The following is a 12,701-nucleotide window of genomic DNA, read 5'->3' on the forward strand; positions in this document are numbered from 1 at the left end:
GCCCATAAAAGGCCCATATCTTTGTTTAAAATACCCCAAAGTCCAAGACCTCTAGCCCAAGACGCCCTATGTCAACATTCAACATTCAAATCCTTCTCCCTCAAAATTGTTGGGCTCAATCTTTGAAATGAAGTCCATGACTAAATCTAGACTCTGAAGCTGGATCTTGAAGGGCCAATCCCAAAAGACACCACTTAAAATCCTCTAATTAATTAATGCAAATAAAGGGCAACTAAACAAACGACTCTCCTTCAAATAGAGCTTATTAAGGGTTTAAATCAGTATCTTTGGTGGTGGATGTAACCGTTTGTTTTTCTCAAAATTGTTTAGAATAAGTGTGAAAAATACAAGAAAATCATTTTTCTATATATTTATTTATTTATATAATTCATATCAACACCGTAACTTGACTTTCAATCTATATATATATATATATATCGTGCAAGTAGTCCATCATTATAACTTTCTCCCAAAATTTTCATATTAACCAAATGCATTCTAAAAACTAAAATTATCCTTTCAATTTTTTTTTTTTTTTCATTTCATGTTTCTGTCACTTGCACTTTCCATCATATTTTTCACTCTAATCAAACAAATCAAAGATTTGTGCATTACACAGGTAAAGGAAAGATTACAGAGGGGAGTCAAACAAACTTTACATGGGAAAATTGAAGGCTCTTATGTTTTACAAGAAAATTTCGTTCCCAGGCCACTTGCATTCTTGGCTCTCACCAAGGCGAAGCCATGTCTAAAATAAATTACTGTGAAACTGTAAAGATCATCTGAAGAGCCACTATCTAATGCTTTTCTTCATGACTCAACTTACTGGTTTCAGTGTTTGGGCCAAAGATCTCTTCAATCATGTTCCCAGTTGACACAAAATCAAAATCTTCAAATGGACTCATTGGGTACCTGGCTTCCCAGAGTTTAGCATCACATGGTTCCATCAAAAAACCAGGGTTCAACCTGTCACTCGACCCATCATCATCATTTTTGGGCAAACGCTCCTTATGATCACTCATAACTCTACCCTCACAATCGTCACTGTTGCATTTCTCACTGTATTCTTCATCTTCATCTTCATCTTCACCATCACCAAGAGACTCAATTGCAGAGTCTTGAACTACTAGTGGTCCGTGCCACTCATCATCATCACTGTCAATATCCAGGAATCTAGATCTGTTCTGAGCAGCACGTCTCCGAAGCATAAAGACATTGAAATAATAGCTAACGATTTCCTTTTTCCTTCGATTTAGGAACACCACAGAGAGATCCTCCCAGAAATTCTTACCATGCAACCCAGGGGTAGAGTAAACAACTTCATGAAAGATCTGTTCTTCTTCTTCAGTCCATTTCCGTGATACCTCCTCTCCCATGTCATAAAATCCTAACTTCACAAATTTCTCATGCCCAGTGGTTTCTCTTAATCTTTCCCGTGCTTCCTTTACATGTTGTCGCACACATCTGAAAGAACCCTGATCAGGGCACAGACAGTCTTGTCTACCTTCTCCAAACTTGACACTACTGTAAACAGACAATTCTGGATCAGGCATCGGAATGATACAATTCGCCATCAGTTTTGCCCCAAAAGAATCACCGATGTGATCAGAACCCAAAGAATATTTCTGCATCGCTTGCGGCTCCCATAACGGAAGCTCAGCTTGATGATTGGGTCCAACAGGAATTTGTTTTCGAGGAGAACCATTCAACAGTGATGAATACGTATCTTTAAACTGAAATTTTGATCTTATTGGAGAGTGAGATTCCAAATATTCCGGCAGCAGAGAGGAGCAAATTGCAGTGCCAGATTCAGCATATTCCCCACTGGTACTGCTGGTGACCCATGACAAGGGAGCACTGGTCTCCAACTCTTTGTCATCCAAATCTGAGACCACATTTCTGTTTTCATATTCAATTCCATCACCTGATTGAAATTTATAAACAATGCTCTCACCTTCACCTACTCTCATCAAAATAATACCATCAGCAAATAAAATAATCAGAAAATAAATACAGTTCAGTCAGGTACTTACCCAGAATATAAGCTTTTTGAGTGGGTTCATGACAGGGATATATTTCCATCAACGAGGTCAGCTTATTGCCACAGTCAACTTGTCTTGCGTGCTTAAGAGGAAACTCGTGAAATTCCTCCTCATCAAAAGGTCGTTTGAATCCCATTTTGACCTGCAGGATGAACAATTAGCGTGTCTGGTTTGATATGAACAAGCGTGTTAGACTGCAACTCAAAATCTAGACACAAGGCCACAGATTCTGATGCGTTTAAGGATGTACCTTATCAGAAATCATATCCATTTTTTAAGTGAGTTATCGTGTAGCAGATATTAGAAAACAATAATGGAAGCTATAAGTATTCAAAGATTTCTTAACAAAATTGCAAAGCAACTGAGCAAATGCTGCACCTTTTAGGAAAATAAAAATAACCTGTTTCATGAACATGGGAAAGAAATTCGAAAATGTGTCTACAGCAGTTTCATATGGCATATTTTCGATATGGAGAAGCATCCTAAATATCAAAAACTCCACCTAAAAGTATAGGTCTCATGGCAACAAATTGTTAAACCTCTCGACGAATAAAACGCAAATCTAACTAAAAGGAGAGGTCACATGGCTACAATATTTTTAATTTGGAAAATCAATTTCAAATCAGTTCCAGTTCAGTAAAACTAAAAAATATAGGCATTTTTCTAATTTTATCTCCAGTGTCCAAGTTCCAAGTGTGAGACAGCTTGATTAAGCCTGGTTAATACCATTTTCTAACAGATTAAGTTTTTGGGGCAATCAGTTACCAACCTAGCATTGGAGATTTGGTTTTTGGAGCCCCAATTCAAGTCTCTGTTTGCATTTGTCCCGCTTATCAATTAGTGTCATTTTGCTAGGACTCCCTTTATTTGTGTAACTACCTCTCCATATGTGAGATAGGGTCGCAAGCAACACGACAATTCAGTTTTTTTTTTTTGATAAATAAGCAACACGACAATCAGTTTTGGCAGTAAGCAACAGAGCTAAGTGAATTCAGCAATTAATGCTGAGTTTAGGACATACTTTTACAAATATAATGCGAGCTAAGGACAAACTTTTTTCTATGTTTGGTTGCTCACTGCAGTATCAGAGTTGCTTATTGAAGCAAGCAACCCACAACATGGGAATTATGACCAAACAACATGCTCCGTGATTCAATCCAATCTAATTTAAATATTGAACATTTACTCCCAATATATCATCCTTATCCCCACCAAAAAAATTTATAATCATATAGATATTAGTTGAATTAAAATTTAGATTGTTAATTCCAAATATTAGTTGACTTAAAATTTCCAGTGAATGCTAAAATTTTCTCTTTTAAATTAAAAAATAAATGAGAAATGCTATTCGCACTCTCATTTTTTTATAATGCACACCATATATTGTCTTCAGCATTAACAAATCAATACACACTTAATGACAAAAATTGGAGTATAATTTTAAAAGTGGGAGTGTGAATAGTAATCCCCCCAAAAAAATTAAATCATAAATTAAATATAAAATTAAAAATCAATAGAAAAATTAAGGCATATATATACATATTAAACAAACTAAAGATATAGTCGGGATGGATTATGAATTTCCCAAACAATTTAAGCAACCGATAAATTTTTCAAAACCCTAGCCCTAAATTCTTAAATATACAAAAAAACCCAACAAATTCACCATCAATACATACACTAAAGGATATCTAACCAACAAACTTACCAAAACCCTCAAGCAATTTGCAGATACAGCGGACCCTAAAAATATCGAACACCTCGAAACCCTAAAATAACAAAGGGGTCGCAATAATCTACAAAATCAGGATCGATAGATTGAGGGGAACGAAAAGAAATAAAAAATCCATAGCTCCGATGCAAAGGATTGAGAGATCGGAGGTCTAGATACGTAGATGGTGGAGACTGAACCCTAACCCTAGAATTATGTAGAACCAACAGATGATATAGAAATTGGGGTCAACCGATAGAGAATGGAGAGAATTGATCGAATTTGAGGATTGAAAAGATGAATCAGAAGAGAATTGAAGGTCGATCTGAGAGAGAGAGGGAGAGATTGGATGGTGAGGGACGACGAGGTTTGAAAGATACGGGTCGTGCTTTTGTACAAGACGTCACGAAACGGTCCGAAGAAGAACCCGCTTTGTCAATGAACCAAAAACTACGTCCAATTAAGAATAAAACCGGTCCGAGTTTACATTGTTTAAAATACAAATCAATGGATTTGGTTTCAATATTTTAATATTTTTTTTAATGAATATTTTCAAGATTTTAAGTAATTTTTTTTATATTTTTTTAATAATCAAAATATTTATAAAAAAATATTTAAAAAAATTAATAAATACAAAAGAATACAAAAAATGTACTAAATTCTCATATTTTTTATATTTTTGGTATTTAGTAAATTTTATAAATATTTTTTCACAAATATTATAATTTTTAAGTATATTTATGTTAAGTATATCTAAAAAATTAAAAAAATTACTTAGAATATTAAAAAAAATCAGTGAAAACAAAAAGATACGAAAAAATAAAAAAATTCAATTTTCTAAAAAGTGAATCCTGAAAATCCAAACCAAACAAACTGTTTCCCATAATTTTTGAAATTATAAATACATTATTTGTCATTTAATAGAATTGAGAGAAAAAAATAAAATTCTGAACTATCTTTCTATGTCTTCGTTTGGAGTGTGGGTTAACTTTTTAACTTATTTTAGCATGGGCTAAAAAGTCTCGTTTGCGATAGGTTTTTTGATTTTTTTGACTTTCGTGACAAAAAAATGAAATGATTATGATTTGGTTGTGACATTTTGAGGTAATTTTATCTCCACACACTAATTTTTCTTAGTACACACACTTAATGAATACTTTCTCAGTATACACATTATAAAAATGTTAATTCTCAGTACACATCTCTATATTCTAATATTACCCTCATTTTCAATTTTAAATGAGGGTAATATTAGAATATAAATTTTAGAGATGTGTACTGAGAATTAATATTGAAAAAAATAAATACCAAGAAAAATTGAATATAAACTCTAAGGAAATGAATATAAATGAGGGTAATATTAGAATATAAATTTTGAATCAATTTTTTGAAATTTTTATGAGAAAAATATAAATTAATTTGACAAAAATAAATACCAAAAAAATATTTTTTAATTTTTAAAATTTTTTTCCCCTAAAAAGATGAAACCATATTGAAATAAGAAGTTTTTTTTTATTTTTTTTTATTTTCGAAAATATAAGAAGTTGAACAAAGTGCAAGTCATCTCTTTTTTGAAATTTTTATGAGAAAAATATAAATTAATTTGACAAAAATAAATACCAAAAAAATATTTTTTAATTTTTAAAATTTTTTTCCCCTAAAAAGATGAAACCATATTGAAATAAGAAGTTTTTTTTTTATTCTTTTTATCTTGAAATCGCATGTTAAAAATGTAATTTAAAAAAATGAAGTCCATATCATCATAAATTGTAGTTTCAACATGCGATTTCAAGATGAAATAGCGTGTTAAAAATGCAATTTTAATTTAAAATTTCATTTTCAAAATGTGATTTTAAAAAACAGATGAATTTCTTAAATAGTTTGAAAAGTGGGTCAATTCTCTAAATTTTTTTTTTTTAGAATATTTTTTAAAAAAAAACTCCTAATCCTTCACCCCCTTTTTTTTCATCAAATTTAAATTAATTAAAAAATTATTAAAAAAATCATCTCTAATCTTTTCTATCAAATATTCATCAAATCAAGGAAAACTCATTTTTTTTCATCAAATTAAGAATTTATCAAATTTGAATTTAATGAAAATTTTAAAAGATGAAAAACTACAGATGATTTTTTTTTTTTTTCTATTAAATTTGATGGAAAGCAAAATTTGGGTTGAGAAGGTAATGTCTTAAAAATTTTTGATGAAAAACGATTGGAGTAGTTCATATCAAATCAAGTTTTTACTTAAATTTTCAATCAAATTAAGTAAAAAAAATTTTGATGAATGATTAAAAATGGTCTAAGAGCAGTGAAATGTATATAAAAGATAAACCTTAAGACACACGTCAAAACACAACCACAAATTAACATAATAAGACCAGTAAAATTTATGTAAAAGAATCCTAATTAACAACCTTGTTTTTTGTTGAACAACTTAAAAGTACTAATAAAAAAAAAAAAAATTAAAAACCCAAAAAAGAATACTAATAAAGACTTGCGAGCTAGTTATGTATATCTTTCTATGGCCTTCCATTCTTCATCTCGATTTCTTTTTCATCATCAACAAATTTTTTCCAATACCAGTGCCCTCTCCACACTTGTGACATTTCCTCAATAGGTATATTGTTGGTCTCCGGCACCAAAAAGATGACAAAGAGGCTCATGATTAGCACTAAACCCGCAAAGATGATGAATAGGCCGAACTTGACCATGCAAAGAGCAGCAAGGAAGACTTGGGCAACGAGGAAAGTGAATAACATATTCACGGCCACGACGATACTCTGCGCGGATGACCGAATCTCGAGAGGAAAGATTTCGCTAGGCACCAACCATCCCAAAGGACCCCATGAGAATGCGAAAGCTGAGACGAACATGCAGATGCAACCTACTAGGATGCTTGAATATAGCATTCCCAAATTGGTAGCATCTCCTGTTACTCCAAATTTAGCGCCAATAAGAACTGCTACTGCACTCTGCATATATAAATAACACATACACAATAAAATTGTATTAAGTAAAAAATTAACATGTAATGAAATAGTGCAAATACCATAAAAGTGTGTTTTACAAAAACTTGAAAAATTGGACACAAAATCAATAGATAAATAGAAAGACGATGGAGAAGAAGATTTGGTTACAAGGATTACCTGAAACACAAGCATGATGCCACCTCCCCATAGAAACAGGGGTTTCCTCCCCCACCTATCAGTCCCAAAAACAGAGATAAATGTGGCAAGAACATTCACACCACCGGTGATCATGGCCGATGCAAGCGAAGCGTTGCTCTGAAACCCAATGGTCTTGAACAGCACAGGAGCGTAGAACATAACCACATTGATCCCGGTGAGTTGCTGAAACATCGGAATCAAAATAGCCAAACAAAGCTGAGGCCTATACTTTCTCATCGAGAGCTTCCTCCATGGGTGTTCCACTTCCTTTGAGGCAGCACTCGCATCCACCAGATCGTTAAACTCGGCTTGGACGTCGGCGACTCCGCGGATGCGCTGGAGCTGCTTCTTGGCTTTGTCCAAGTGGCCTCTTTCAATGAGGGAGTTTGGGGTTTCGGAGACCCAGAGAGATGAGAAGATCATGAGGACGGCTGGAACAGCGGCGCCTCCCAAGCTGATGCGCCAGCCCAAGTCGCCCTTGATCATGTTGGTGAAGTAGTTGACCAGACCGGCAAGCAGAATACCGATTGTGATGAATAGTTGGAAGCAGACGTTGAGGGCTCCGCGGTATCTGTGTGGAGCCATCTCCGATACAAACAGTGGCACTGACTGAAATTAATTAATTAATTTAGAATTTAGTAAATTATTTAATACAAACAACAACATTATGTAGTAAATGTAATGTTCAAAGTTGTAATAATATTGGATTGGATTGGATTGGAGCAAAGAAAGAGAGAAAGAAAGGAAGAGCTTTCGTTTTTATGAATGAATTAGTTAATTACCTGAGTGGCGAAACCAACACCAACACCTAACAAAATTCGACCGATGATGAGCATAGCGAGGTGTACAGCGAAGGCGTTGAGAAGAGCACCGCAACAGAAGACGCAACCGCCCATAAGCATGGAAAACTTGCGGCCCAGTTTCTTGGTCATCGTCGAGGCAAAGAAGGATGCAATAAGAGCAGCCAAATACAGGGACGATGTAAACATGGTCAGCGTTTGGCTGTTGAACTTGCAGTACTGATTGGTTGAGTGATCGAGCTCTTCCTTCTGATACACCGACGGGAAAAACTTGTCAAGAAACGGAGCCATTGATGTCACCCCACCTAATCATTATAACTGTTGCGGATCGTGGGCACACCAGGGGACACTCACAAGCAAAAACACAAGAGTTTTAACGTGGTTCGGCAAACCGGCCTACGTCCACGGGAGCGATGTTGTTATATATCAACAAATGGAGGAGATTACACACTCTCAACTCACTGTCTCTCTATATAACACACTCACTCACACTCTCTGACAAACAGAAAATAGCTCTCACTAGCTCTCTCTGTTTTGTGCCTTCCTCTCAGCAATGTGTTTTGCCATTTGCCCTTGTCTACAACTCACCATCACCATTCCATTTTATACACCTTGGAGTAGGTGGGAGTGCCATTGGGTAGCCTCCATGCTTGACTTCGGCAGCCTCCTTCTTTGACATGGTTGGTAGCCTACTTCCTTGTTGACCAACCAAGGTGTGTTCACAAGACAATTTCCCCTTCACATGGGGTGAATTCAACAAATCACCCCCTCAACCCATGTGAGGTGATCCACTGCACACACTGCTGCTAATCTTGTCACGCCCAAATTCAACAAAGTCTGCATCTCTTCACTGAGATGCTTGCACCCCCTTGCCTGGAGTGCCCGGCACCCCCTCACTGGGGTGCCATGCAAAGCTTTACTTTGCAACTCTTTGAGATGGCATCTCTCCCTTCCATCCAGTCTTGGAGAGATCCCAATATGTCTCTAATTCAGGAGCAAAAGAAACTTTCTTTCCTGGGACATGCTTTGCTGTCTTGGTCTCTTTGCTCTGAGCTGTCTTTAGAATTGGCCGCAATGGCTCCGTCTTGTGCACCTCCGAACTGCCTCCATGCGTTCTTGTACACTTTGGTTGCCATGTCTGCTGGGCCCTATGTCTCTTCTGTGCATGTCTTGTACGTCTTGCCCGGTAAGTGACAGTAGCTCCGTCTGTCACAACCTTCTCCACAAGCCTGTACAGATTCCCCTCCAGTCGTCCATGTAGCATCACCGTATCTCCATGGATGACTTTGAGATTTCCTTTGCTAGATGTGAAGCTATAATCTTTCATGTCTAGCATACTTAAGGAAATTAGATTCTTCTTCAGTCTTGGCACGTGTCGGACTCCATCCAACGTGAAAATTTTTCCATCTTCCATTCTCAGCCGTACTGTTCCCATGCCAACAATCTTACTCACAGTGTTGTTAGCCACTCGAACAATACCTCCATCCTTGGCTTGGTAGGTAGAAAAAAGTTTCTTATCCATGCATATATGATATGTGCTTCCGGAATCTAAGATCCAGTCAGGTTTCGTCATACTCGACGAAACTGTAAATGCATACTCATCCTTAGCATTTACTGCAGCAGCGACATTTGATGAGCTCGCCTGTTCCTTTTGTGCTTTGTCCTCCTTGAGCTTTGCACAGTCTTTTATGAGGTGATCCTCCTGATCACAGTAATAACACTTTCTCCTGAAGCCTGACCTTGATTGCGAACGTCCTCTTGATTTGGATCTACCCCGTCTATCATTGGACCTACCTCTGCCTTGCTCATTTTCTGAGGCAACCATGGCATTTCCTTCTGGGTGTTTGCTACTGCTACCTTCCTGTTTCTTCATCGACTCATGAGAAATGAGCGTAGCAATCACCTCATCCAGTCCAAGAGCATCCTTGCCGTACAATAGAGTTGTCCTAAGATGCTCATATGATGCAGGTAGAGAGACCAGCAAGATCATAGCCCTATCTTCCTCCTGGGTCTTGTCTCCAATGGTGTCCAATTCCATTGTGATCCTATTGAACTCGTCCAGATGTTCTGTGAGGTTCGCACCTTCTGGCATTCTAAGTGTATATAGCTGCCTCTTTAGAGATAACCGGTTTGTCAAAGATTTTGACTTGTACCTCATCTCTAACTTTGCCCATAGCTCCGCCGGATCTACTTCACTGATGACTTCCCGGAGTGTGTTGTTCCCGAGATACAACTGAATTGTACTGTTTGCCAATTCCCTCAACTCCTCCCACTTGTCATCCTTTATGTCTTCCGGTTTGTTGGACTTTTTGAGAAGAGCTTTCACCAGACCTTCTCGTGTTAAAATGTTTTTCACCCTTTGCTGCCACAGGGTAAAGTCATTACTACCATTAAAAGGCTCAATCATGAAACTTGCGCCTTTTCCTGCCATTGTAAATTTCTTCCCTTTTTAAAGAAATTTCGATGTAAGAATCTGACCGTACGGATGGGTCCGGAATATTTCAAATAGTTGGAACGCACTATTGGGTCGCCAAAAAACGGACTCCGAATGGCCTAGATCTAGCCAAAAGAGTTTGAATGCCTCCGATTCAAAAACTAACCGTACGGATGTGTCCGGAATACTCCAAATAGTTGGGACTCACTATTGGATCGCCAAAAACGGACTCCGAATGGCCTAGATCTAGCCAAAACAGTTTCAACGGTTCAGATTTGCTGAATCTGGTGCGCCTGAGAAGCACCAGATAATTCCTCCGGATTGGCAGGTCAACGGCTCGGTCAACGGCGCAGGCGGCGCGGTCAACGGCGGCTTGACGGCTGGTCAACCCGGCTTGGTCAGCGGCTCAGGCTGACTGGGCTGACAGGTGTCTGACACGTGGCTGACACGTGGCTGACGTGTCGGCTGACGTGGTACGCGCGTGTATTACACGCGCCTTCCCCCACTCGTCTTCTTCCTCCGTCAGCGCGTGTGGCGCGTGGATGAGAGTGGGACCACGCGCCGGGTGCCTTAACGGCGCGTGTGGGCGCGTGTCGAGACTGTGACTCACGCGCCAACTTCTAGGAGCGCGTGAGGGCGCGTGGAGAGGCTTCTGGGCTCTGTTTTTGCTGTTCTGGACTCCTCTCCTCCTGACCTTCCTCCTGGTATGCTCAAAAGTGGATTTCGACCACTTCGAAATCTGGACACTTTCGGAAAAAATTCGATTTTTCTCCACCCGGGCTCTGATACCAATTGTTGCGGATCGTGGGCACACCAGGGGACACTCACAAGCAAAAACACAAGAGTTTTAACGTGGTTCGGCAAACCGGCCTACGTCCACGGGAGCGATGTTGTTATATATCAACAAATGGAGGAGATTACACACTCTCAACTCACTGTCTCTCTATATAACACACTCACTCACACTCTCTGACAAACAGAAAATAGCTCTCACTAGCTCTCTCTGTTTTGTGCCTTCCTCTCAGCAATGTGTTTTGCCATTTGCCCTTGTCTACAACTCACCATCACCATTCCATTTTATACACCTTGGAGTAGGTGGGAGTGCCATTGGGTAGCCTCCATGCTTGACTTCGGCAGCCTCCTTCTTTGACATGGTTGGTAGCCTACTTCCTTGTTGACCAACCAAGGTGTGTTCACAAGACAATTTCCCCTTCACATGGGGTGAATTCAACAATAACATCACCATTATTAATCAATATCATATATTCATTCAAATTAATCAATCGCACAATCAGAAACATAGACAACATATATTTTCAAAACTAACAGAACTGCAAAGAATCGCAGATAATTAAGTATAAGAAGAAAGGCTTACCAGAGATACCAATGTCGTAGCCAAAAATCAGGCCACCCATGGCGGCGATGACGCAAGTTACCAAGACATACCAAGTAAGTTTTCCGGGATAATCTTTCGGGGAATCGTTACCAGCAGGAGTGATAAGAGCACCAGCCATTGCTTGATTGAAGAAGAAGAAGAAGAAGAAGAAGAAGAAGAAGAAGAAGAAGAAGAAGATCAAGAAGAAGGAGGCGTTGATATGTGACTATTATGCAGCAGTAACAGAGAAAAAGTAGACAGAAAAACAAGTGGATTTAGTATAGGGCTTTGTAGACAAGTGTTTATATAATAGTGAGTGATAGAAGTTTAATAGGTCTAGGAATTTGAAGTTGTAATGAATGGAACTCTCGCTGTTTCCTGATTCAGATAAGAATTGATTTCCTAATTGTTTCCTAATCCGGACAGGGTTTGATTTCTTCAACCAAATAGTCGTTGGTGCTTATTCTGTCCAGTGATAGTTTACCCAGTGCATCTTCTTCTGCAATTATTATTTCATGGGCTATTACAGTTGTTGCTTTTGGGTAATTCATTCATTTATATATTCATTCAACCCCAAGCTTGATTCCATTATCTCAACTTTCAGGTATTTATTTTTTGTGACAAACTGTCTCTTTAGTTTTTCTGTCTGTGGATTTGGTCTCTATATTTTGAATTATATCAATATTATTCTTTAATTTTTTATGTTTTATTATTTAGTTTTATTGATAATTTTTTATTTTTTATTTTTAAAATGAATGGAAATCAGGCAAGAAAATTCATCTTTCTGATGCCACCGCCTCCCTTCACCACTATTAATTTTGCCTTTACTTTTTGTCCAATTTCTTAACGGACATTAATTATTCAACTAAATCAACACATTATGAAAAATTAAAAAATAAAATAAAATTAATATAATTAAAATTGCAAAGTCTTAAGAAGATATAAATTTGCCTTATTTTTTGGGTCTATTTTATAGACATTGACAAAACTTATCACGTAAATCTCCTTCAATTCACTACGCCAAAACAAGGCATTAACGGCGGTTTTTGTTACTGTCGTTAAAGATACTATTAACGGCAGTAACGAAACCGCCGTTAATGTATCTTTAACGGCAGTTTCATTACCGCCGTTAAAAAAACTGCCACTAAAACTCTCTTTTAACGGCGGTAACG

At 37.6% G+C, this 12,701-nt stretch overlaps 1 protein-coding gene across 1 annotated transcript; it reads right to left on the minus strand.

Annotated features, from left to right (window-relative positions):
• Nucleotides 1-574: 574 nt before the first annotated feature.
• LOC114284112 (sugar transport protein 1) lies at nt 575-11,668 on the minus strand. The gene is made up of 5 exons (XM_028226993.2): nt 11,530-11,668; nt 7,703-8,025; nt 6,900-7,529; nt 6,308-6,725; nt 575-1,543 (listed from the first exon to the last, which is right to left on the minus strand). Exons 1-5 carry the CDS (start codon nt 11,666-11,668, stop codon nt 798-800), a joined length of 2,256 nt encoding a protein of 751 aa, XP_028082794.2. The 3' UTR covers nt 575-797.
• Between the last annotated feature and the right edge of the window lie 1,033 nt (nt 11,669-12,701).

This window comes from Camellia sinensis, chromosome 5, assembly GCF_055761805.1.
Source record: "Camellia sinensis isolate YWXY chromosome 5, ASM5576180v1, whole genome shotgun sequence".
In the NCBI taxonomy this organism is placed as follows: Eukaryota; Viridiplantae; Streptophyta; class Magnoliopsida; order Ericales; family Theaceae; genus Camellia; species Camellia sinensis.